Source organism: Anguilla rostrata, chromosome 3, assembly GCF_018555375.3.
Source record: "Anguilla rostrata isolate EN2019 chromosome 3, ASM1855537v3, whole genome shotgun sequence".
Taxonomy (NCBI): domain Eukaryota; kingdom Metazoa; phylum Chordata; class Actinopteri; order Anguilliformes; family Anguillidae; genus Anguilla; species Anguilla rostrata.
Genome location: NC_057935.1, coordinates 41524226 through 41552137, shown reverse-complemented (window position 1 = coordinate 41552137; position 27912 = coordinate 41524226). Strand labels below are relative to the sequence as shown.

Below are 27912 nucleotides of genomic sequence, written 5' to 3'. Positions count from 1 at the left end.
TAACAAATATTATGATAAAGCATTATGTGAAAATAGAATTTTGGTGTGAAATGAAATCTCAATTAATAGTGATTTATAAGATATAGGCCTACACCTATTACCATAAGCTTTGTCTTAGTGCAAATGTAGACAATTTTGCATTAGATTTGGCGTTTTCTTTTTTCTTTTTTTAGATTGGTGTCCATCACACAATATGTGTAGGAAAACTATGTTGAGTTAACTAAGAGGTTATGGTTCCTGCCCTGCACATGTAAGTAGACATTGAATACAGACAAAACAAAAGGTTTTTGCACAAACAAGTACTGGTCTAAAGCCCCTGGACCGCCATTACATTCCGTCAGCACCACTAAGGATGATACTGGAATTATCCAGTTCAGGGATTCTAATCGTGATATTTTATTTATGAGTGATCGGCCTGATAGATGAGTTGGCTCACATCGAAATTAAATTATAGCCTGTTTCTGTCAAATGACTCTTAACAGGGTCACCATACTTAAGAATATTTTGGTTGTTGTTCTTCTTCTTATTGTTGTTCTTCTTTATATGTTCTTCATTATTAGTATTAAATAAACACACAAATGATTTTACTTTCAATTCAGAATGCAGATCTTCATTAACTGTATGTTACAGCTGCTCTTAAGCAATGCATATAGAAAACATAAGGTACAGTGTATTTAAATCGTATTTCACACGTCTGGGACACATTAAGCAATAAAGACATAATTTTCAAAGGTTAACATATGGCCAGGTCAAAAGGTAGTGAGTGAAGTGTTCGCCCACATGTCAGGAGACAGTCTGTATAGCAATCCTCTGCAAGGTCTCTGTGACCTGACTGGGACTATAGTTACACGTATCCTCCAACACATGTTCTGATGGCTGCTATACAGGTGCAACTGCAAGTCAGAATAGCCTGCTGCTTTGGATTTGGACTGAATGAACCAGTCTGGTGTAGTCCTATTACTTTTGAAGATGAGCTCTGTATAGGCTCTCTCCTCTCCAGGTATCTTTGTAGTTACTGTGCCATGGTTTCCATGCTCTCCAGCCCAGAGGACAGACCACTGACAGGACTGTTCCATTGCACAGTCAGATCCTTTTAGGTTCTCATGTTACCCAGACAGTCAATAATTCAGTAGGTATATGGCATGCATCAGTTACCTTGTTGTATTTTCTTATTCATTAAGGAGATTAAACAGCATACTCTAACTGAGGAGAAAATGTGTTGCTGAGAGACAACACATCCAACTTACCATATAGCTCAGCCTCCATGCTCAATAGACGGCATCTCCCATAGCACAGTGTCCCCATCACTACACTGGGGCAGTGGTTTTTCAGGTTTTTCCAGAGGGAAGACTGCCCCCTACTGACCCAAAGCACCACTTCCAGCAGGAACTTTGTGTTTCTGTGAGGTCTGTAATCCAAGTATTAATCAAGCCATAAGAAGGCATGTCAATAATTTGCTGATCTTATAGCATTTTGTGTTCAGAACCCATATCACCTGGATATGTTATTCAACACATAACAAAGGAAGTGTTAACATTTTTGAAACCCTTGCCATCATAAACTTATGAGATCACATGATAATATGGAGAGTTACATATTACAGTGTGGTCATTTTGGTTGTTTTTCTCTAAGCTAAACCAAATGACAACCTAAACATTTTATTTTATTACACATTTTATACAGTTAAGGTATGTTATTTATTAAAACACAAAAACATAATATGGATGGGAATATAATAGATCTTATTACCTAGCCGGTAGGTTCGACTACTTTGAGCATATAGGAAAACAACCAATAAATCTGTTGCTCACCATTAAAAAAATGAAATACACAGGCTCCACTGAACTCCTTGGCATTGTTATGATGAGAACAGTTGTTGGTACTCTCTGCATGCATTGGGTACATTCATACGCAGATTCTCAGGATGACCTTTCAGAAATGTCTTTGAAGCTTTGTCTCTGATGTGCTTTCTTGGTTAGTGTATCTGCATGTGCATGAGTGGACAGGCCTGATCCTTTATTGGATACTGATGCTCAATTAAAATTACACAAAGCCAACAAGCCAACAAGGCTAGTTAAAAAAGCGAGGATGAGAAGAAAAGACGAGGATGGCACAACGTCTATGAAAGTGTCAGTAGGCAGTAAAGAATTATTCTCTCAATCCACAAAATCAAATCCAAACTTCAGGACTCCCTTGCTACCACTTTAAAACTGGTATCAATCTTTTAAAGGTTACTGTAGTACCTACAAGCTCGTGCACTTGATGTAAGCAAGCATCATAATTGCACGCGTCATGTTTTATTGATTTGTTTATAGAAAATGACAGCCTTTTCCTCTTCTCGTGATGCAGTCTTCTGTCATCGAGTGCCCAGCTAATTCAGGTTTCTGCACTCATTCACACGCTGCGCACACATCGCTTCAGTAACAGACACTGAGAGTGACGAGGGGATGAAGCCGTTAGTTGACATACCTCCTTCAGCAGGGGACCAAACACTGCTGCATTAAACCGAATTGACTTTGGGAATTCATGTGAGAAACACTCCCAAGTAGAACGAATGAATAATTTAACAGCAATCTCAATAAGTGAAAACCACAGAAGTTCCCACAATGCTCAGGAATTTTGGTATTTTTAAAGACAATTATAGCCACGCCCTCCTCATTTCATTTTATCAAAAGGCCATGTCGAATACATTGAATATCGTACTCAACCTCAGGGGGGCAGTGTGAGTTTGTGGCATAAGGTGTTATGAAATCATCTTCAAAGCACAGCCTTACATTTTGTGAGGGAAGCTAAATTTAGCTGTTTACAGCTCCAGGAATTACATACTGTATCAAACTGCTGCAGGTGGACTCTTAAAATGAAAATTGCAATATGTAAAACTGATAAATGGCTGCTTTTGATACGCAATCAAGCACATGCAATTCACCTTATCACCCTTTAACGTGATGTAGCAAGATCATTTTCGATATCTCGACAGCAGACCTGGGTCAAATACATATTTGTTTTGTATTCAAATACTTTTCTGTGCTCTACGGATCTCGCCTGGTGAAACTGAGCCTGCCAGTATGACCAGAAGGCGGGGTTTGCACTTTCTGAGAGTATTTCATTGGTTTCAATACACCAGACAAGATCAGTAAAGTGTAGAAAAGTATTTGAATCCAAAACAAATGCGTATTTGACCCAGGTCTGCTCAACAGGTTTTAGAACTGAAATTCTAAAACAGACTAAAATAGTTAATTTTTACAAAAATGAAAAAAAATATCACACGAGACAGAGAGGTAGGTGACAAGTTTCGGAATGGATTCTTTTCTTTTTCCACCGAATTTGTATTTTTTTCTGATAATCGATGATTACTTGTTTTGTGAAATATATGGATATATATGCAAGTATGCACATATACATATATTTCCTTTTTTTGTATGTTCTTGTTGCTGCCATTCCTTAATCTTTATTGGTAAAAGCCAACATGCTAGTGTGTTAGAAATTGATATAAACAAGAAATCAAAAATACATCCACAAATCCCCATATATAAACAGTAAGTAACAAATCCAATTACACATCACCACCATGTAAAACTCATATGCACAGCCTGTTGTACAAAGGAGAAAGTTCCCTTCCACATAATCATAGCTTGTATCATAGGGGCACACATAGTAAATTTAAGATGTATAACTGGATCAGCTCAACACACAGGTGATCCCGCATTTTCTTTAAAATATAGTGCACATACATTTGAAAGAAAAAACCTGTACTGTCAAAACAAACTAAGGTTTCAAATTTACACCTTCAAGCCAATTCTTCAAATAATGCAGCGCTTTTAACGGAGGAAAATGATTTAAACGGATGCCCATTTGATGAAATGCTATGAGCCCAAATGGAAGTCCTACAAGTATCCTGAGAGCGTACAATCTGCTTACTTGGAGGGAGAGACTCATGTAGGCACTGCTCCAGTATATGCAACATGCATCGCATCGAAATAAGCTGATGGTTCTCTGCTTGTTGTAAAATGTAATTGTGTGCGCATGGCTGGGACCTGTAGGACAAACTCACTCCTAAACCAAATTATGTGAAAGGGACTTTTTTCCTTCTGCTGCCACAGTAATCCAATATCGATTTATTCTAAAAATAAAACCTATCTACACTGTCCGTAATGTTATTGCAAAGGTCTGTACAGAAAAATACACACAAAAATTATAAAAAAATGCAACTGTCTGCTGGTAATTTAACTGACAATAAGGCAAAAAATCATATACAAAAAATACACAACATATATTCCTACATGACTCTGCATATTGCAGATGTAATTAATGTGACCCCTGCAAATAATGCACTCTCTTCAACAGGGATGTGTGACATGCCAGACAGCTGACCTTTTCTAAATAATCTATTGTCAAATCATCCAAGACCAGACATTCCTAGTCAAAGATGACAAAAGCTAGAATTATATTTAGGGGAAAGATACATATATCTTTGTGTATACATATATATATAATTGACACCTGGATATCTTTTCAAAGAAATACTGGCAAAACCTTTCAATTTGGATGTCAATATTTACATAAAGTGGCACTGTGTCTTAATGAAATGTAACTCAATACAGGAAGAAATCAGTCTAAATTTAATTTAGTCACGGTAGCGGCCATTTCTGATGTGTAAATGTTCTCACTGAATTCATGTTTTCTCCAGGGAAAAACCAGATCTTAATTAGCCAGGTAGCCAATTCCATACATGCCTGAATCCAGATATAGCATTCAATACAATCTTGTGAATGGCTCTGATGGCACCCTCCAGACAGCTGGAGCCTACAGATCACACACCCTCCAGCAGAGCTGAATGCACTGCAAAAGGGGACATAAACCAGCCACTTATACATACAATGGAAAAAAAGGGCTAATGGAGAACAGCATGTATAAAATACTGCAGAATATTCTTTCCTTTTTTGGTGGCCAATAGCATAGTTTCCAAATGTCTTCTGTGTTAAATGACACACATATTTCTTTTAAAAAGAAAGCAGCGAGAAGAACCGGCATAAAATGTACTACAAATATTGATGAAAACTAAAAACACCCCAAAATGCTGTGTTGGATTTGAAAGTAAAAAAAGCTAAATTTTTATAAAATGGATTCAAGCTTCTCACAAACCATAGTTCGGGAACTAAAACCAGATCAACAATTTCTGGGACTCAAATTTCAGTATTGGTAAATCATGAAAACGGTTTACTTGTATATCTCTGAAAACAAAACAGAGAGATGGCAGAGAATTATTAAGCTTATGTGAAGCTGGAGCCCTCATACTAACCAGTACAGTATGAGTCAGAATCTTCTGCGATTTAGAAGTTTTCAAAAAGTCAAAAAACTTGGAACACCTTATTAAATACAGGTAAATTTGTACTTAAAAAAATCAACAGTCCTTTTCACAAAAAAGGATTAACTTTACAGTCCTTTCATCTTCTCCATGAACGGCTCTCATCTTCATCCTCTTCATCATCATCTTCCTCCTCTTCCTCTGGAAGCAATAGGGAGCTTTCCGACTCCTGCAGGGGTGCAACAGTTCCATATGATCAGATTAAGATGAGAGATGGATTTCCCCACAATACAGATTCATAGATTTAGTACAACAGAATGCTAATTCCCAGTTTAACACCTCTGAAGTATCACTTAGGTGTGGAAAAAGGTAGGATTATATTTCCCATAGATATATCCGATTATAAAATCGCCACAAAAAGTAGACATCTGGGCAGACATTTGGAGACACTTCAGTATAAGGTACCTTTAATGTAACCGAATTTGCAGACTGTGCCTTTTGTTAATTTTAAAACAAGAGTACAGTAGTATGAGATCGGTGAATTAGTTGTCCACCTTGGTCTTTCCATAGGATAATATGTTGACAAACTTATAATAAATTACACCAGCCTTATCCTGCACATTGATCACTGAAGTTTAAAAATAGTGAAACAACATTTTTCACCTCTCTTACATTTGCAGGAAGTAATTATCATATAAAGTTACTTGTCACCACATCATTTTCATGTCATTTGCATAGGTACTGCTTTATACACAAATGAAGAAAACATGGCCAAACGGCAGCAAGTGCCTTAACCAGGCATTACATTTTCAGATATTTTCCCATATCTGCACATAGTAACAGTTAAGAGATTGATAGTTGAATGACAGATCTGCACTTATCCCATTTTTTACCAAAATCACATCTGACAATGTTCTTTAAGCATTCTGTGCTTGAGAGCTGCATGATATATCCCAACCTTACCGCATCAAGTTACATTTGTATAATTTATTGATCACATCAATACAAACCTTTGGTAGCATTGCAAGATTCAAAGAGAAAGCGCATAATTTGAATGAAAAGTCTAACTCTAGTTAGCTTGCTTAAAGAATAAGCACCAAATTAAATAAAAGAAAGAAATACACTAACCAAATGGAAGTTGTCCTATTTTATGATTCATATTCACAAGTTAACAAAGCCCTAAAAGATAAAAAAGCTTACACTTTTTGGCCAACCGCCCTTTTAAAAAAAATCGTCGGAATGTTCACCCATGTCATGTTTTCTGATGTGAAGTGAGGAGTTGAAAGTAGGAAGAATCCTCCAACTCCAACTAAAAATGTTGAAATTCTGGGATGTGTTTGACATGTCAATGGGCGTGGGGTAATTGACTAAAACTTCAAATAAATGAAACTCATTCAATGGATTAGTAAACTAGATATCTATCGTAGTTATTTTCTACAATCTTTCAGACCCGCCACTGCCAGAGATGGGGGGAGAAGGAGATGGAGAGGAAGTCCGGCAGGGGGGAAGGGGAACTAATTTCAGCACACTTCTACCATAAGCATATAGCATACAATAAATTGTATTTTACACCTCTAAAAACCCATATAATTTGGTTACCAAGTGTCCTTTGGAGTCTTCAAATGGCCTTTTTGGAAACCCTTCCTAGACATAGCTCAGAAAAAGCAATGCTGAACACTCATTTTCTGGCATCAAATTTGAACCAGGATTTGCCCAGCATTGTGATTGTGGCTCCATTGTGTTTCTAAGCTGACCAGGCACAGCCACAGCTACAAGAATATGTATCCACACCAAAAAAATAATAAAAAGAAGAAAAACTAAAAATTTGTTTCAGTAATATTTTGAGTAATTTAGGATCTTGGAAAACAAACCCCCAAGGGTTACCATTCAGAAGACAACAGGATTGTGCTTGTAGTCAAAAAGGTTCAAGAATAGTAACCACTTTGAGTATTTCATTTCCAGGTTTGTGTTAAAAACAGGGGTGCAACAGACGGGGTTAACCATTCCGATCCATATTTTATCCGATAAATGACAAAGTTGATTATATAAGTAATCTACTAACAATACAAATATTAAGACATTAATCTCACATAAAACATTTTTAAACTAGAAATACCACAGTTGTATGCCTCCGCCAACCAGTACCCAGTTTGGATATAAAATGTCATCACTTAATTTTATCATATTAGACATTTGTGTGAAACTGTGTCATAATTAGCGTATGAATTCTTGAGTTATGGCCAAAAACATGTTTTGTGAGGTCACAGTGACCTTGACCTTTGACAACCAAAATCTAATCAGTTCATCCTTGAGTCCAAGTGGACGTTTGTGCCACATTTGAAGAAATTCCCTCAAGGAAAAAACGTATTTTGTATTCCCTCAAGGCAAAAACGTGTTTTGTATTCCCTCAAGGCAAAAACGTGTTTTGTATTCCCTCAAGGCAAAAACGTGTTTTGTATTCCCTCAAGGCAAAAACGTGTTTTGTGAGGTCACAGTGACCTTGACCAACAAAATCTAATCAGTTCATCCTTGAGTCCAAGTGGACGCTTGTGCCAAATTTGAAGAAATTCCCTCAAGGCGTTCCTGAGATATCGCGTTCACAAGAATCGGGATGGACGGAAGGACGGACAGATGGATGGACAACTCGAAAACATAATGCCTCCGGCCACGGCTGTGCTGTCGCGGAGGCATAAAAATAAAATGTTTGAAAAACAGTCTTCTAAAGGTCCGTTCCACAGAAACATTTTCTTGAAAATGCCACTATTTTAAAAAATTTACACAAAATTTACACAAAAATTCACCCTAAAATGAAATGAAGGTGTTTCCACTAACCCACAGTAGCATCTGTCCATCCAGATAACGTGTCACAGTTCAGTGAAACTTTCTAGATCCTGGCTACAGCTCTTCCTAATTAAACGGACCTTGTGGTTCCATCTTCATGTGGCGTCAATGTGCCAAAAATTTACATTCCAAAAAATAAAACAATCTATTTCCAAATATAATCACGCAGTTACTCAAACATCCACAAAGCTTAATTTCTCCATTGTTTCATTTAACAACTACTTCTACCAAAGTATGCCAACTGTGTAGGGTAGATGTAAGGGTACAAAGCATTGAGCAGGCAAACTTGTACAAAACTTGAGTGGTGGTGACGGGACATTGCGGAACGCAACTGGTTGTAGTTTTGATATAGCAACTTGTATGTGACTTACTTCATGAGAGCACGTAACAGCTTTGAATTTCATGGTTGAGATACCAATAGGTATGATGAATTTAGAATTTTTAAGTTGATCCAACATTTCCCTTTTTTCAGCGTGTAATGGGTTGAGCATTTCTAAGCATGTTCAACCATGAGAACCAAGCTGAAAGACACAGATCTAGGGATGATTACAAAAAATACAAAGGTCTTAAATATTGGGTAGGCTTAACAGGTAGGTACATTAAATCCAGTACAGTGGTAACCAACCCTGTTCCTGGAGATCTACCGTCCTGTAAATTTCCATTTCAACCATAATTTGGCACACCTGGCTCTACTAATTAGTAGCACAAAAAGATTGCTAGCTGTTGGATGAAGTGTGCTTTATAAGGGTTGAAATGAAAGATAACTAATAAAAATCATGGGATGCGAAGATGATGTGGAATATAGCCTTGGAATGCACAAATTCAAACCAGAATAAAATGAATGTGCTGAGTGCATGGCTTGAAAGCCTATAACCTCTGTTGATTCAATTAATTCTTCAGATATATTACACTGATTAGGAGTGCAATTTTCATTTGGCTGCCATCTGCTTTTTCTCACTTCTAGCATCTCTTTTACCAGACAAAAATTTTGCACTAGCTTTACATTCCTTAAACAAGATGCAGTCATGCCACAAGTTCCGATAAAGTTACATTTGCATAAAAGCATTCCCATATTTTGCATTATAGAAGACTGAGACAGTTGTATCATATCCCTTAAAGGTGGGGGCACAGTCAGAAAATATCATAATTCCAACATTTAATACATGCAAATCCTACTGTATGAGCCAAGTAAATACACTTGCATGCCATTATGCACTCTGCGGTGGTTTGCCAGTACAAAAAATGCATTAAATCCAAGTCATATAATTCCAATGAAATGATATGTTTGAGATGGTTCCGTTTTCCTCTGACACAGTTTGTGTCATTCTTTCAATACAAATAAAACTGATTTGTCCTCTGGCTGTACACTCCCTGAACTGAACCAACTGAGCCACTTAGGTCTCTACACTCTAATGGCCTCCAAGTCCTCAAAACAAACCTTTGTTTATTTTACCTTACAACTGTGTCTTAATACCAACACAATAGGTACTCTACAGTGGGAGCCGTGGCAATGTGTTCCACTTTTTTGTAGCATTTCAAATGTATCTTGTTACTTATTAGTGTGAACGAAAATATGTGCGGTTCAGAATTAGCTTGCTGCAGAATTTATTAGATAATCCATTTTTCTGAGAAAGCAGAAATCCAAGAAACGTTTAAAATTAATATAAAATACCTCCTGAAGTTTCACTATGGCCCAAATATTTCCCATTCTGAGCGCAAATAATTATTTGTATACTTGTTCCACACGAGAAAGCTTGTTTGCACAATCAAACCCTTTACCTGTATACACCATCAGAATTACAAATACAATTTTCCTTACCTCTTCCTTTGATTCTTCCTCCTCCGGTTCAGTAGATACAGATGGAATCTTGGGTTTGTACCAGGACATTTGGAGAGTGCGGCCTTTGAATTTTGCGCCTTGGTTTGCAGCCTGAAAGAACATTATTTATTTATTCTTTTTCCTCTTGATCCAAGAATTGAACACTTGAGTCGTCAAAATGTCTGAATATCCCTTAATTTAAATAAAAGTTTCTTTCAATAGCTTATGGCACACTCACCTATCAATTACCATTTAAATGTACATTTATATGTACTTGCGTAAGAGATTTTTCATTCATTAAATGCAGTAGTTTTTGAAATTCAGACGATTCTGCATGGTGTATTCCGCTCTCTCCCAGGTAAACAGATGAGATGAAACTCAACCCCTCTCCTCAGTCTACTGGACTTACATTCTCGGCGTCGCTCCTCGTCTTGAACGTCATTACGACGCTGGTGGCATCGTGGTCACGCAGTTCCTCAATTTCCCCAAATTTCTGTGACAGAAACAGAAATCAACCATGGAGAAGAGGGGAATGCTGCCAACTCCATTTACAAATCAAAGATAAGTGCTCCATTGACGATCCACAATCTAAAGCAAAATGAGAATTCTCTGTATTTTTCATTGAATTTGTGAGCCCGTCTGCACACTTACCACAAAGTGAGGCATCAGTTCATCCTTCTCTTCTTTGCTCACGCCAAGGATGGCAAGCGCTCGTGGCCTGTGGTCCACCACCATGTGACTGCCTCCGCCTCGACCCCTCATGCTCCGACCCCGCCCCCGGCCCCGTCCCCGAACTGGAGCAGGCTTGCCCCGTCCAGCTGGAATTAGTCCCAGTCGAGCAGCCTGTTGGGAGACAGGCTCACACATCAGAACAGCAGTCACCAATCCTAACCTCCCGCCCCCCGTCCAGATGGACAACATTGCTTACGAAAGGTCACTCCAGTCCAAGCGAAGAAGCCTGTTTTTCTCATTTAATGGTTGGTGCGGGCTGAGGAGCAGCAGGCCCGTGGCCGTCTGAAGGCTACGGGTTCCCTAACATCACCCCTTACTTCTCTGACAAACCCCCATCAGCTCCAACTTTAATGGACTTCTTTTAAAGTCAACTTTGGCAGTGTGTGTCCTCAGGGTTTGTAAAGTGCCTGCTGTTTAGTGTGGCTGATGATGTTAAGGAGGGAAAAGTAATCCATATTTCATGCTAGCTAATTTAAGCACACCAGCAACACAAAGTCACCCAGCTGGTGTTACAAAACTAGTTCTCATATAAAGCCACATTCTTTAAATATGTAACACTGAGGAAAGGATCTCGCTACTTCACCCTAAATCACTCAGGACTTCCGTAACTTTGTTTTACCTTCTCCATAAAGACAAAACAAGCCTAAACCACAGTTCAGCAAACTGAAAGCCAGACAAATGAAAGTAAGACTGGTTATGAAGAATGTAGGTCACATTTGGGTTAATTTTGCTAAAGTGTTCAGACAATTGTATCAAGAAGCCCTGCCCTTCAGAAGTCACTCATAAAGGAAGGGGCAGACTCACCTCCAACTGCAGCTGACTAAGTCGCCTCTTCAGGTCGGTGGTGTCTTCTCCGGAGCTCAGCTTCTTGTGAAAATCCAACTCGGCATCCAGCAGTTCCTTCTGTGCCTGCATTTACACAGTGACATCTTTAATTAAACTATCGAGGCAATCTATTCACATCAGAAATGGTTTACGGACATAGAGTATACATTGAGAACCGCTCATAACGGAAGTGGACCTCAGGTGACATACGCACGTAAATCACTGGTTCATGGTGTTGCACCCTAAGGTCTAGAATCTGACTGTATCCAAGAGACCAGAGGAAACATAGATCTGACACCTCCTGTGGTCCAAGACCCATTAAAAGAAAGGTGTTCTCCAACCTTGTCAGGCATTACAGGAAGAGCCTCAGTGCCGTTATCTTCTCCAGGGGAGGCTTCACCAAATCAATCATAGGGGTTGATAATAATTGCCAATAATTTATAAATTTGTGTTTTGTACAAATAAAATAAAAGTATAAGGCTCCCCTATATGTTTCAGCCAAAATATGACTCATTGTATATTTAAATTTTTTTACAGCCATTTTTGCTCATACTCATGAAGGGTACCAACAATTCTAGAGTTGACCGCATAGCCTCTTGATTTACACTCCACACCTTGCAGTGTAATGCAGACAGAGACAGATGCAGGCAATATGAGGTATGGTGAACAGACTCACGTCTATCTTGGTCTTGGGCTGAGCAGACTTGGCTGCAGAGTTAGCTGCTGGCTTTATCTCGTCCTTCAGCTGGGGGATCTTTTGAGAGAGCTCTTTCAGCGTGGTCATGATCCTTGCCCTCTCCTCTGGTTTCATCTTCTTATTCTTCTCCAGTTTGCTTATCAGCGCCTGGGGAGAAATGTGATTAGTGTGACAAATCACACTAAATGACAGGGTTCTCACTCTGGTCACACTTCAATTTCACTGATATTTTCATAAACATTTCCAATGTTCCAGAAATGAATTCTAATCAAATCCTAGGAAATGTCATTACTGTGAAGATTAAAAAGAAATTGACGGCTTAATACATCCTTTGTCCTCCGAGTGTCAGCTGTAGCCGTAATGTCACTGGAGTGCGTTTATATTTTTTGCTCACGACAGCAACCACAGTCAATGTCCGGCGACAACAGAACGTTCATGAACGCTCTGCGATTTCAGTCGAGCAACTCTCACTGGACTATAAGCCAACTTTAATGCAGAACAGCAACGGCTTGTTCACGTCGGTTGGTCTGAGAAATTCAGTTTAAAATGATAGCCTAGATAAAGCAACGGGACTGATATAAAGACTAATTTAGAATTTTTAAAAATGATTGTGAAAAAATCACAAAACAGAGAAACCATCTACAGGGTTTTGGAAACAGAAAATGTTTGAAATTAACTGGATTGAATTGACGGATGCGTAACAGTGGTAGTCTCCGCCTCAGATAGTCGTCCGAGATGGTGTGGTTAATGTTGACATTACCAGCCGTTATTGATACTCGTATGAAAATGTCAGCCATGCTCAACATGAGCCAACCGTAGCTGACTAATAATAGCAGGGGTTGCTCTAGCCTATGACATAGCTGGCGATTTGCAACAGAGACTCTGAGGTAATGTTAACCCATGCAAGGCCAATGGGAACGTTATATTTGACAAGAACATTTGTGAAATGTGCCTTTCATTACCGAACTGCATTAAAGTGGAAAAGCAACTTTAACATTTCAGTGGTTTTTTTTTTTTTTTTTTTTGGTACGTGTTCCACCTGCTACCAAGCTAGCAAGCAGTGATCTGTTTGATTTGGCATAAGTTAGGTCAGAATAATGTTCACTGTGTGAACTGAACTGTGTTCTTGGCTATAAACAGCTGTACGAAATGAGTATTGTACCTTATCGAACCTGTGTTTTGCAGTTGTTCCAATGACCATGATATGCACTTTTGTAGGTCGCTTTGGATAAAAGCGTCTGCTAAATAAATAAACTTAATGTATCAGGTGGAAGCTAACGGCATACTCTTGAGGTTGAAACTTGAAAATGTTCCAGGTCTCATGGATGGAGTCACTGGGTAGTTGTGGGGAGAGCGAATAAGCGTAATATAGACGCTAGACGGAGCACCAGGAGCATTCAATAATGAAATTAATTGGAGCCCTTAGCCTTGATCTATCAGTCGACCTCTACTCCAAAGAGTTACTCTTACATCATTACTGGGGCGGGACCAGCGTGGAATGCAGAAAGCAATTTTCAAAAGACGGCAGCACCAAGACGTTTTCTACCACTTTTTCTGCCAAACTATGTTATTTCAGAAGTGTTGAAATAACGGCCTGGATTAAAATGTTTCATTATAAAGTAGATATAGAAACATGTTTAGAAACAGCTAATAGAAAAGTGATCTAGGGAGCAATTACCCTTTAAATTGCATAGAATAACCTGCTTATTCTCTTAGCAGTAAATACCAGTTAACCAATGACCAACGACAGTGGGCTCAATGTCGAGCAGCAAGATTAGTTGGAAAATTAGCACAATGCCACTGCGACACATGACAATAATGAGCAACTGAGTGCTAGTGAGTTTGCAACATGCATTTACATATTAATTTTTTCCAAGAATTCAAAGCGGAATATTTGAGATTTTCCATCGCTCTTCTAGGATGAAAACTTTTGAAAGGATTTTCAAGGCCTGAGGATCCCTAAAGTGTGGAAGCTGAGCAAGCACAGAACAGTCTTCATGTTATTTTTCATGACATGTTATTCGCCCAATGTGAAGTGAGCCACCTCTTCTGAGACTCTTTTTACTAAAACTCCAGTCACTTAGCCCAACAGTACTGGGGGGGGTCTAGAGTCCCAACAGTCTTCTGCAAGGGACACATTAAGCCTCTGTGTCTCTTTGGCAATGGCAGAACCAACCTTCTGGTATTCTATGTGCTTCTCCACCATCTCCTGCTTTTTCTTTCTCATGTCCTGCTGTAATTTCAGCGCCTCCTGTAATGAAATCAAAGCAGAGAATGGCTAAGGTGAGATGCACATCTCATACATCTATAAAGAGGCAGACACAGTCCAACAAAGATCTCAACAGAACTGACAAATCAGCATACGCACATGCACACACACACGGTTTAAACACGTTCTTTGGGAATATACCTGGGCTTAAGAAACAAAGAGCTCAGAGTAGTTATAGCAAAAGAAGATGAACATGTAACACAATGTTTATCAGGAGTACACAAAGCCTTGTCATTTCCTTGAAGGTTAAAAGAAAATTAATATAGCTGCAACGTGAATGGTTTCTTTTAACTGCACTGCCCACTGAATGTTCAAAAGCTAACCTCTCAGCAAAGAATGTTAAATGATTATGTATTCTTTTTTTCTTCTGAAAAAGAAATGTAAAAATAGATTTGTATTCAGATTTGACTGGGTTTGACATGCAACTTGAACCAAGGATTGAATTCAACTGTGACCCAAAACCAAGGTTCAAATGGAACAATGAGTTGTCTAGCATTATGGGGAGAGGGCAGACTCTGTTTGGGATACAGGGTCTGTAGTTACAGGGTCTATGGGGGATGTGAGGAGACAGTTTAAATCTTGCCTGCTTCTTCTTCAGTGCTTCATGAGCTTCCAGAGCCTTGGCTGCTTTCCCCATTGTCTTGGAGCTCATCTTCATCGCTGAACTGTAAGCTCCCTTTTGGAGGCTTGTAGAGGTAGTCATAGTCTGAAATGACAAAGTAAAACATGAACGTCACTTCTTTTGACAATTTATTATTATTCGCGGATCAAGCCAAAATCAATAATGACATTTTAGGCCGTACTGACTCAAATCTTGAAGCCTGAACCCCATCAAAATCCAACATCACGGCATTATTAGATCCAGTATTATACACAGGACAAAACATTTTAGCTCTTAAGTTTTATTTACATTTTACCAAAACTGATCTTGATGGTTTAGACTTAATCTGAAGAGACAGTCGCCTCTTGGAAGAAAGTAAAGGATTTAATTATTAAATAGCATGCGCTTTCCTAGTATGTGCTTGGAAGACAACACTTGCATCAATAATAAGGACATGCATCATTTCTATGCCTCCATGTTGGAACATCCAGTCTATGACACTATTGTGCACTGGTATAATATTGATAACTGATTAACTGTGAAGACTTATTGCGTATATGGACATGCATACGATGCACACAATATGTTTACGTGAACATTTCTGTTTCAACAGACCTGAGCTGAACGGAAACCGTTCTGAAGTGCAGTAAACTTGAGCCAGTAGAGTTCAGCAAAAATGTTTTTTTTTTTAAAAGACCTGGCGATGCTGGTTGTTTTGTTGCCGAGGAATGATTGACACCTTGCTGTAATTACCTGAGAGGTGTCTGGAGCGGGGTGCAGCGCATCCACTTTGCTCAGAGCCGCACCTCCCATGCGATGTTTGGCCGTCATCTTGTTCAGCACGTAGGAGCCAGGACTGTGTGGCCTGTTGACAACCTTCAAACCAGAGGGAGACTGGGGAGTGAGGTGACATTTGGGTCATTTCCATTTGGCCAAGTTCACCAAAGACCCTCTAGCAGAGTAAAGACTAGCAAACAAAACGCCACTCCCACTGCATACCAGTTAGAACCACTGCAGGTCTAATAATCCTGGGTTGGCTCCTTTTCACTCTGAAATCCAAACTATTATTAAATATAGAGATTCTCAGCAATAACAGAGTAGGGGTCATTGGGGTTCAGCTGAAACTCTCTGAAAAACTGGACTCCCTGGATTCTTCTTGTTAATGGCAGGCTTATTCTACTGAGAAGCATCATGAATTTTTCCCATACTCGTAACACAAAGGCAGAGGAACGGAATGCACTTCAACATATATACAAACATACACACACATGCGCACACACAGACACACACACACACGGATGCGCACACACACAGACACAGACACAGACGCACGCACGCACACATACCTTGTGGACACCAGCATGCTGTGGCCCAAGGGGAGCGTTCTGGCTCTGTCCCTGTCCCTGGGGCTGGAGCTGTTCGTTGTTCTCCCGGTGCCAGTAGACCCTGATGAAGCGGTTGTTAAGCACTGCTTCTGTGCTGGAAATGGCCCGCCGGGCCTCATCATTCGCGGTGTACTGGATCAATGCTGCTTCAGGGTCACCACCAAACACCACCTGGTCCACAGATGATTGCACATTTATTCTTATTGTGTTCTGAAAGCCCTGGCCCCCATCTAGGTGCTGTACAGTACAACCCTTACCAAGCTAAAACTCATTAAGCTACACAATAACAGTGACCAAGTTTATAGTGGATAAAAGATCAGCACTGTGCATGCAGCACCTTATGAAATGTGTCAGTAAACTGTGTGAAACAGGACTGTGCATAGCAGAAACAGGACTGTGTGTAGCGGAAACAGGACTGTGTGTAGTGGAAACAGGACTGTGCATAGAGGAAACAGGACTGTGCATATCGGAAACAGGACTGTGCGTAGCGGAAACAGGACTGTGCATAGTGGAAACAGGACTGTGCATAGCGGAAACAGGACTGTGCATATCGGAAACAGGACTGTGCATAGCGGAAACAGGACTGTGCATATCGGAAACAGGACTGTGCGTAGCGAAAACAGGACTGTGCGTAGTGGAAACAGGACTGTGCATAGCGGAAACAGGACTGTGTGTAGTGGAAAGAACTGTGTGTAGAGGAAACGGGACAGTGCATAGTGGAAACAGGACTGTGCGTATCGGAAACAGGACTGCGCGTAGTGGAAACAGGACTGCGCGTGGCGGAAACAGGACTGCGCGTGGCGGAAACAGGACTGCGCGTGGCGGAAACAGGACTGCGCGTGGCGGAAACAGGACTGTGCATAGTGGAAACAGGACTGTGCGTGGCGGAAACAGGACTGTGCGTAGTGGAAACAGGACTGTGCGTAGTGGAAACAGAACTGTGCACAGTGAAAACAGGACTGCGCGTAGCGGAAACAGGACTGCGCATAGCGGAAACAGGACTGTGTATAGTGGAAACAGGACTGTGCGTAGTGGAAACAGGACTGTGCGTAGCGGAAACAGGACTGTGCGTAGCGGAAAATGAACACGTACCTGAATGTTCACAATAGTCCCAAACTTGCTGAAGTGCTCATTTAATTTGGTGATGTTGTTGAGATCACGGGGGATTTTGCGAACTTCAAGTTTCGTGTTGGCGTAGTGATTCTTCTTCTGAAAGCCAGGCTTGTGTTGATTATTGAAGTTTTGCCTAATGAGAGAATATAACTGCATAAGTGAACAGTTTCAATAAGTAATGGAAGATTTTAACTTCCCCGTACGAAAGTATCCCTGCAGGTTAACAAATTTATGACAACCAAGTACACAGCTTACCAAAACCTGAGGGGTAGATTGACAAGAAAAAATAGGAAGCACAGTGGGTGATCCTAAATGCATAACAGTATTCACACCACATTAACTACTTATACAATCTGGATCGCCACATATTTCTTGGAACAACTCACAATCTCAATTCACAGAACTGGATCATTTCAAATGAACAATTAAAAAAAAATAAAGTAACATGGTCACTGGACTAAATGTTTATCTCTGTAAAAGTAAATAGCTTACTTTATATCATAGCAAAAAAGCTATCATAATTCATAACAATCAAGCAATTATATTATTGCGCACTTAAAATGTTGGTGTTGTCTTCTCCTTACAACTATAACAGCTGCCATGGTCATTGACAAGTGTACATATTGCATGGCCTTTAAATGAACTGAGCTGCAGGTTACAGCTAATTTTCAGGCAATATTAATTCATACTTATTGCACAGTGGATTGACCACAGTCATTTTGGCAATGAAATTTTTGTTGATGACAATTTTAATATGTATGACCAAGACCGAGTGCACAATAACACCATTTCCCTGCTAGAGCAGCATGTGCTATCTGTGGGGCACACTGCAAGGGCCTGACAACAGCCTCTGCGGACTACCACAGTGATCTGGCTTTCAAAGGTTACATTCTGTATATTTTTTACAGTAGAACAGATTATCTGTATGCCAGAAAACAGTAGCATGATGAAAGTCTGTGCAGTGATCCACTATATTTAACCAGTGGCTGGCTGCTCTTACTTGTCCATCCAGGGCTTCTTGATTGCGGGGCCTTCAGTGGCTCCCAAGGGCCTCTTCCTGCTCTCCTGCTCACTGCTGTACCTTGAGCTGCTGTTGGATGCTGCCGACACGGACGGCTCCGTCTGAATGACAATGTTAGCTGCTGCAAAACAAAACATTTCATAGAATAAAATGACCATTCAGAAACACCACTCAACAATAATGGTAATGAATGGTAACCACAGCCTGGAACAATAGCACAGCAATTCAGATCACAAATAACGAGTAGTGATGTCTGCAAATGCGAAACTGGACTGAAACGGAGGAAATTAACAATTGCATCCACACGCAGGCAAGCGTACGCGTCTGCAAGCATGTGCCTGCATCCGTGTTTCAAACTGTGTGTGTTTGCATGAGACCGGTACCTCGAGAGTTCTGCGTGTCCATGTCTCCAGACGTGAGGCCGATGAGGTTGGGTCTCTGGGTCTGGATGCGGGGGATGAAGTGTCTGTACTGCGTGATTCCCGGAGCCTCAGGGTTGTAGGCCTCCTGCTCATAGTTATCTGTCAAGAGGCGACAAACTGCTGTTTGTACTGCAAACAACGCTGCCGGCGACACACTAAAAAATCCAAAGCTTTATGCAATAACTAAACAAAGATAACATTACTAACTCTAATTAGTTCACATAAGATATAGTGAACAGAAAATTTGCACTTAAAACTGAATACCCAAAACCCCCCCCCCCCCCCCCCAACAGTGCTACCATCCGGACAGCCGTTGCTACTGCAGCAACAGAAAGACAGCAAAACTTTCAGCCAGAATCTTGCAGAACTACCACCAACAAGTGCTAATACAATTCAGACCCATTCACACTTAAAATAACAGTTTATAGGTGCAGAATTGCAGTTATACCCCTCGCCAAGCTGAGGAATCAACAATTCACAAACGCAACAAACCAACATAAGCATCAACAATTTGTCACCACAAAGACAGATTTCTGCCCGACAGAAAGCACAGACATCCTCTAGATCAAGAAGAAGAGTACACATGCTTACATTCTGAAAGCGTGTACTGAGGATGTGTTGGTATAGGAGGAGGAGGAGGTCCTACTCCTGGCGGCGCAAGAGTAGAGATCAAACTTGTCCCAGAGTGCTCACCAGTATCTATTGCACTTGTTGGTATTAATGGAGGTCCTATGGAAGACACAACGTCAAGTCGAGCTAGAGGTTTGTGAATATCTCAATTGACCCCTTGTCAAGGCCCGCCCCTCTCCCACACTCCTTAGTTACTGTTGCTAAGTAGGAGAAAACATTTCTCAAGAGACTCTGGTCCCACTGAAAACAACAATTTCAAATACGTATAATTAATAAAACAGTATCTCGAAAACAGTCTGGTGTCAATTCATTTAACAACTGCTTTTGCTTTAAAATGAAATGGTTTGCCATGGCTGCTAGCTGTCTCTGCACCATGGACTGGCCCCTGGAATCTGTAAGTGACCAATTTTGGAGCTAGAAGTCTCTAATTTCTTCTAAATGCTGCTAATAAGGCCTTCAGTATGCTGCTGAATGTTGCATACACAATGTCACATTCACAGACAAATCGATAAATGCCACGTCATAGATCCAATGCGAAAAACAGAAAAGTCTCATCTACTTTCTTTGGAGGTGAATGCCAAAGGGGATATCATGGGGCAATCCGGCTCATGTTTTACAGGGTGTGTAATATTAGTAAATTATTCAACTAGTATGTCTTTTACAGAGGCGGCTGGTAAGTTGAAAATAGATGTGGTGGAAAACTTCCCTTTAAACCGATCATTGATCTCCACCTGTTTTCAGTAATTTTCCTTGATTAACAAGTGTGCCAGGTAAACACACAGCTTCTTTCTTCGTCATGTTTGGGAGATTAAACGATAAATACAATTCAGAAAAATCTGTTTTAATTACTAAGTACACTTAATGAAAAGATAGACCATTGTGTTAACTACCTCGTTATCTTTCAGCACAACCTGCAATCAAGACCCTCTAACAAACCTACGTTTCAAGATCGCTCAAATGACTAAATCTGCGCATTAAATATCTTTGCATTAAATACTCTCAGAGGTGAGTGTGAAGAATAAAGAATACATGTACCCAATAACTAATATGCATAAAATATGCACAATTTTGCAATGCAAAAGAATTTTCTTACTCACCAAATAGCCTTAATGAGGAGAATCGTTAATCAAGGAAAATAATTAAAAACGGGTCGAGGTAAATTTTCAGCTGAGCAGCTGCCACTGTAAATGACATAATACTAGTAAAATAATTTACTAATGTTCATACCCTGCCGTACATGAGCAGTTTTGCCCAATGATATCCCTGGTGACACTAACTTCCAGGACAAAACAGGAATGTGATGAATGTTATTCATATTCCTTCAAATCTGGATAACTGCAGTCTGTTTTGCATGTACCCCCCCCCCCCCCCCACAGGATATAACCATGATAAATATGAGGGCAGGCCAAAATGTAGCTAGCTGACCTCCCCATATCTAGGCAACAAATGTTTTTTCCAACCTAGCAATGATTGCCATGCACGGGAGCCCTCTGATTGGCGGGTCAGGTAGCCAAACAAAATGCAAACAAAGGGTCAATTGCAGTAAGGGTTATCATCACACATTCCACAGTCCCGCAACACCCATGGGACAATCTGAAGATGGTATTATGAATGAGTAGTACACTCCTTACAAACACTGCACAGGACCACGAAACTTCATGATAAAACAAGGGCATGTGAGTGTATCAATACAGGAGAACAACCTCCAGCCTATGCCATGCTTCAATGTACTTTGGAGAGGGGAGAGGTGGCAGCTTTACTTCAAAACGTTTCTTCACATCCTACTTACTCCACGATCTCGCTACACATGAGGTGAGCAAAGCTTTATTTTAATCCATTTGAAATATATGTGTTTGAGAAGATGAAGTGTCTCTGAGATGGGTGGGGGAGAAAAAAAAACAAAAAAAACTTACCAGGTGGCAGGGGGAAGATGCCGGGCATTGGAGGGGGCTGTCCATGGGGGGGCATGGGCATTCTGATGTTGGGAGGCGGTTCTGTCATAGGGGGCATGGGCATTCGGGGGGGCGGTGGCGGCATGCCAGGTGGGGGCGGGAAGGGAATCATGGTTGGCAAGGTGACGTCGTCCACTATCAGGGGATCATTGCCGTGATCAAAGGGACACAGGTCTCCTCGGACACAAAATCCTTTCTCTGTGAAGAGACGGCAAAATTCGCCATCAGAACCTACTGAAATAACAACACCTTTGCCATAGGCAAATAAATAAAATAGGCAATAATAAAAACACAAGACATCTGACATGAACAGTATCATTATAAAAGTGTAATGTCATAACATTGCTGCCATAACATGAATAATATCGCTATAAAAATGTTCTGTCATAACATTGCTGCCATGACTAATCCTCTAGTCAAGGATCTTTCTCCACAAAATGTAAATATAGATTTAAAAAGTTCTTGGGATAATGTTTCAGTGAAAGACGGGGACAAAGTGTCCATCTGTGCATTTGATATTGCTGAACACACAGTGCTAATTCAGCAGGTCCATGTATTTAGGCCCCAAATAGCAGCAGGGTAAAAATACCATACATAAGAGTCAATGAGATGGCAAATGTCTTAATACTGAACTTTAGTGTATATGAGAATGTAAAAATCTAATTACAGTACCTTAGTGTAAATAACACCATAAATACCTATAAAAACATACCTTGGAGTAAATTAGATAAGTGTGTAAGTACTACACCTTACAATAAATGAGAGATTACGGTCTAAATACTTTACCAGACTGTAAATGAGAGAAACATTTTCTAAATACCGTACCTGAGAGTAAATGATATGGTAAATGTCTAAATACTGTACCGGAGAGTAAATGAGATGATAAATATATCAGCCACACTTTGGGAGCTTTCCCTCTAAGCTTTAAGGCATCCCGGGGGATGCTCAGATCATTAGCGGAGCTCCACAGCGGGCTAAGAGATGCTATTTGCGTTACCTATGTCAACTCAAGCAAACAGACCAACCTTCTAAACATTACAGCATTGTAAAATCCACCTGTCTAAAACCAAGCGAAACTCCTCAAATTATCTTCTTCCTCTAGAAGTCCACCTCCAAATAGCTTTTTCTCCAATAGAATTAGATTTGTTTTGCAAAGGCAGCATTACTTTTTTTTAAAAGCATGAAATCACTGAAAACAGGTGTGTTACTGCACTAAAATGACCACTTCAAATGATACTACATCATTATATTGATTTTAAAAGAGTAGAATTCTCACCATCCCACCAAGATAAGTGAAACATGTGCTGCCCCAGTCAAATACGATTACAGTGGAGGTATTATGAAAGCGTGCAGGGGGCCTTCATTAAATAAACAGCTGCAAAGAAATTCCGGTCCCTTCCGTCAGATATAAACAGGCTCCGCAGCTCCTGAAAACACCGGGACAGAAAGGAAGGAGGCGCCGGCGGCGGTCTTACCGTCGTAGTCACGGCAGCGGCGCTTCAGTGAGGCGCTTTTGTTGAACTGTTTGCCTTCGCTGTGATTGGAGAAGTAATTGGACCAGCTCTCACTGGTGCCATCGGGCAGGTGAGCGGGCACTACCACGGTAACGGAGCTGGGGAGAGCCGTGGCCCCGGAGGAGAGCTGGTGGTGGGGGGGCGGCAGAGGGAGTAGGGAGCTGCAGGCGGGCACGGCCGTGGGAATATACCCCTCCTGTTCCTTTCTCTCCTGCTCAAACTTGGACCGGTGCTCTGCATCACACACACGCAAGTGTGAAAACACACACACACACAAACACACAAACACAGACACAGACAAAACAAGCACACAGACACGCAGGTGTTTAAGACCTTGGCATGAACCCAAATAACCCGAGGGTGTCATAAAGCAGGCCTTCAAATGCAAAATTACAAACACGCATTTCATGACAGTTACACACGGAAGCCCGTCTTTGCACTTACTACTCTACATTAGCGCCAGGCTGCCAACGGGACACCACAGGATACCTGCCCAGGATCACCCACTTTAAATACAATGACTAAAAAACTCCAAATTTTGTTTGTGTACAATACTGTACACAAACAAAACCCAAGGAAAAAAAGGAAGAGCATGTACTCCTGGTTCAGAGACCCTAGCCTCAACAAGAATCAGACTCTTGAGAGTCCAGCCCCCACGCGGAGCCTTACTGCTTGCTCTGTGTTCCTAAACCTGGCAGGGGATTGACCATAAAAGGCAAGGTACCACAAAAGCTATGATTACAAAGGAAAAGGTACCATATAATATTTGATAGGGAAAATGTATTAAAGGAACTATGGCAGAAAAAAAAAGGTTTTCAGTTCAGTTCACCCTAATCTTGGAATGGTCAAATCTAAATTTCATGTTACTGTATGTCAATACATTTATACTTAAAACAGAAAGAACTAACACTTGTTCAGTATATATATTCATGAATTATTTTAACACACTGCCTTCGGGTTTAAAATTGCCTTAACTGAACATCTCACCTGCATAATGTTTTTGAAATATGGAAATATTCAAACACCATTTCAGAATACGGTATTTAAAAATGAGATGTAACCAGGTATGGAACACGATGACACTGTGTATCGTTCCTTATTTCTGACTGCAGTGCCTTCACATTTTCCCTCAGCAGTGCTTGTTCTCTCAATCACATGCCCTCTGCCACATTTACCTGCTACACAAACAACTGTAACTGTTCCCACCATTTTCCTTCCACCCCTCAGTCACCCAACATCCTTTCTTGGCATTCGTCCCACCCCTGTGTCAGTCGATGCCCATCTTCACACTGGCCCACACAGCCTCTCCCTCGACGCAGCTCCTGTCCGTCACTCACCTTTACCTCGGGCGTGCTCCTTGTCCCCGCTCTTGCCCCTGCTCCCGCTGCGGCTGCGGCTCCTGCTGCGACTGTAGCTCCGCCCCCGGTTGTTTCCCGCTCGCCGCTCATACCGGTCCCTGTAGGACTCGCTCTTCCCGTAGCGATCGCCATCGCGTCTCTTGCGGTCATCTCTCCTCCTCTCATCACGAGCCCTGGGGTGTAGCACAAAAAAAACACACATGTCCCCTGTGGCTTGGATGCACTGTTTATATTTTAAACACGCTCTTAATCTTGGAAATTCACAAACCCAGTAAGATTATTTAACTGAACTTAAAACCTTTAACTTTAAATTCTCGAGGCAATTGTGGTAAGCTGATTTTTATAAATGGTCTACAAGGACATGCATTTTTTGGAGAGGAAATTAAGTAAAGTGTACATGCAGGCACTGTCACAGCATTTACTGATGCTACAATAATGCTGGGGACTAGTATTACCTAGGGATCTCTAGTAACTTGTAATAATTGCGGAGGTCGTCTGTGATCTTAATCCCGTGCGAATCTGCCATGTCCGTAATTTGTAAAGTAAAAATTCCACCGCAAATTACCTACCATATTTCACCAAACACAGAGGTCATGTGATAATATTAGTCCCGTGCGAATGGGCATCTCGGTGATTTGGGGTCGTATCTTACTGTTTATCCCACGCATCCCGTGCGAATGCACCGCATGAAACACAGACGTGGGGGGGTAATTTCTAAATCACATGAGGTCCCCAGGTAATACTAGTCCCGTGCGAATAGGGCTTAAGACAATGAAAAGCAATTCACTGATAATTAAAAATGATACCACCTGTATCTTAAAACAAGGCTGGAAAATACACTGAACAACATACAGTACCAAAACTGGCAAAAATTAAAAATCCATAACCACACGTGAAGTTCATTTTGTTGCCATCACTCATTACGACATCACTTTAATAGGACTGCCAAGCCAACTGTATATGAGCAGTGATAGAGTGGCTTTTACACTTGCCTGGATTCATTTATGTCAGATCGGTTTCTCAAAGGGCTCCTTCTTCTTCTACCATCCCTTTCTTCCTCAGCATTCCCTGCCTAATATAACAAAAGGCAGATGGGGCATTACATTACTCAATAGCAAAGGAAGCTAAACATCAAACAGGGTTAAACATTAAAGTGTTTTCACACTCGCCCAGTTGGACAAGTTGCTAAGAAACCACATGCCCAAACTAAATTTATACCAGCCTGGATAAAGCAAAGTATAGCAAGGTTTACCTATAACATAAAGAGAATACAACAAAAATAAAACCTGTGTAATAAAGCTTAACTGGTTATTTATGTGGTATCTGATACTTAAAAAATGTTTTAAATCATTAGATCAGGCTTTTAATCATTAGACTAATCAGTTTAACACAGCCTTGCAGATATTTCACTGACTAATTTTTGCACAGACAGCACTGTAGATCAAAGCAGTACCTCTTCTCGGTCTTCCTGTTTTTGCACTGCCAGCTTGGGTTCCACTTTAGGAAGTTCTTTTATTGGTTCTGGATTGCCCAAGTAGTTTTTTGTAGTTAAACATTCAAAGAGTTTATCTACAAAACCAGTTGTCTCTGAAAGAGAAGAAACATCCACTCGATTACCATGCACAACAGACAAATGGACAAACTGCAATGTCGGTAAGGATTCAATAATGAAAGCTACAAATACGGAAAGGTGCAGTGGTGCATAATCATGCATACTGTAGGGCGTAAAATGATGTACCTTTTTGTAAGAAGACATCTAGCTGATCTGCACAGAGAGCCCTGAGATCTTTCTCAGGTTTGTCTTTCTTAACTAAGGCCACAACATAGTTGGCCAAAGCAGAAGGGTCTGCATCACATCTAGAACAGAGAGAAGAATAAACAATTCAGGAAGCGTTCAAACTGAACATTTGCATGCAAACAGCTGTCAAACAGGCAAATGTGCATATTACAGAAAAATATACATTGGTACAATTTCTTTCAGAATATTCATGTTCAAGACACTTTTAGCCAATTTTATTTCAATTTTTATTTGGCTTATTATAGACTGGTTTATACGCAACCAAATGGCATCATACAATAAAAACAAGCTAATTCAAGTTACTGCTGTAACTACATACCTGGCGAACCAGCAAGACGTGAAACAGTAAATGGATAGAAAGCTCCATTACATTCACAACATTCGGTCAATGAATTGAAGCTTTATGACCATTTTTAAATTCATGAACTGAATTTCAAATTTCCCCAACCCTGCTGGACACCAACTCCTAGGCACCACAACCAAAACTTCAGACAGAAACTTTTCCAGTGGCACGAGACTATGAAAATATCACCATGTAAATAGGCCTAAATGGTGAGTGGTCTGGCATGATAAAAGCACATCATCAGTGTTCACCAGAAAATGTATCAACCCGACTCGAACTCAAGCAAGAGTGTCTTAGAAATCCAGCTGAATTTACCCCGATTCGTTGCATTATTTGATTCAAATCAATACAGAGTATAACTTCTATTGCCAAATAGTTATGAATGAATGAATGAACGAAAACGAGAGATGCAGCGAACTTGTTCATGTGGCTCGTTAGCAGGCTAACTTGAAAGCTTAGTTAGCACACGTTAGAGATGAGGATGTGCTGAATGGCCTAATCTGAAGAACAGAGACAAGCTTGACAGGGTTGGCTTTAAATATAATGTAAAGTGAATAACAAATAATAAAGAAGTAGTGGTACTTTTGCAGCCAAGATCGCATTAAAACATAACGTAAACTATACGTTAGCCAGCGACAGGCACCTCCCACTCAACTATCCTGACACTCACTGCTGGCCTAGAGAATCTGCACCAGCAAACCAATGCTGCGTCAGATCACTTGTTACTAGCTTGCTAGCAGAATTTCATAGCAGAAAGCTACTGCTAATTCAACTAGATCAGAAGATAGCTGGCTGCCCCAGCTAGCTACACAACTAGCAAACCAATCTTGTATGCAAAGCTAGTTCGATAGAAAACAAGCCAGCGAACTTCGTCACATAAATGCTGATTTTGCCACGTAGTGTAGCATCGGTTCCGAGATAGACTAACTAGCAAGTAAGATTGCTAAGAAGTTATCTAACACGATTCAGCTAGCTAGCAAGCTAGTAGCACGACTGTTCCCCCTAAACTACACAAGTAGCTACACAGTTAGCTAGCTCGCTAAGGTTAGCTAGTTACTGCATAAAATTAAAATGACATTTTGATTTATCACTCACATCGGCTCCAGGAGTTTAGCCAGCCACGATTTCAGAGCTTCCACATTCTCAATAATCATCTTTTTCCGAAGTGTCTGCTAATACTGACTATAAATAATGAATATGTTTTAATAATCCCAGTTTCATCGTCAGTGCAATACCCAGACACAGTTTCGGCCTACTCCGGCTACTTACAGGTCAGACAAACTACTT

The 27912-nt window shown here is 40.6% G+C and overlaps 1 protein-coding gene across 5 annotated transcripts; it reads right to left on the bottom strand.

The window, feature by feature from the left end:
* Positions 1-3279: 3279 nt before the first annotated feature.
* LOC135250869 (RNA-binding protein 27-like) lies at positions 3280-27912 on the bottom strand. 5 transcript variants are annotated; one of them, XM_064327634.1, is made up of 22 exons: positions 27721-27912; positions 26223-26341; positions 25938-26071; positions 25477-25556; positions 24464-24657; positions 23088-23360; positions 21574-21810; positions 21121-21150; positions 19622-19759; positions 18992-19129; positions 18588-18729; positions 17567-17720; positions 16436-16645; positions 15843-15965; positions 15072-15194; positions 14396-14470; positions 12199-12366; positions 11502-11606; positions 10617-10808; positions 10375-10458; positions 9966-10076; positions 3280-5534 (listed from the first exon to the last, which is right to left on the bottom strand). In XM_064327634.1, exons 1-22 carry the CDS (start codon positions 27777-27779, stop codon positions 5445-5447), a joined length of 2979 nt encoding a protein of 992 aa, XP_064183704.1. In that variant the 5' UTR covers positions 27780-27912; the 3' UTR covers positions 3280-5444. The 5 variants fall into 5 exon arrangements, with proteins under 5 accessions (XP_064183704.1, XP_064183705.1, XP_064183706.1 ...); XM_064327635.1 differs by having other exon boundaries at positions 18588-18726; XM_064327636.1 differs by having other exon boundaries at positions 24470-24657.

Bases quoted from the DNA above. Each gene is read 5' to 3' on its own strand.
- LOC135250869 (XM_064327634.1), bottom strand. From the start codon at position 27,779: ATGATTATTGAGAATGTGGAAGCTCTGAAATCGTGGCTGGCTAAACTC. The intron at 26,342-27,720 runs GTGAGTGATAAA...TCTCTGTTCTAG, and splicing joins GCTAAACTCCTGGAGCCGAT to ATGTGATGCAGACCCTTCTG. The intron at 12,367-14,395 runs GTTGGTTCTGCC...ATTTCTCCCCAG, and splicing joins AGCACATAGAATACCAGAAG to GCGCTGATAAGCAAACTGGA.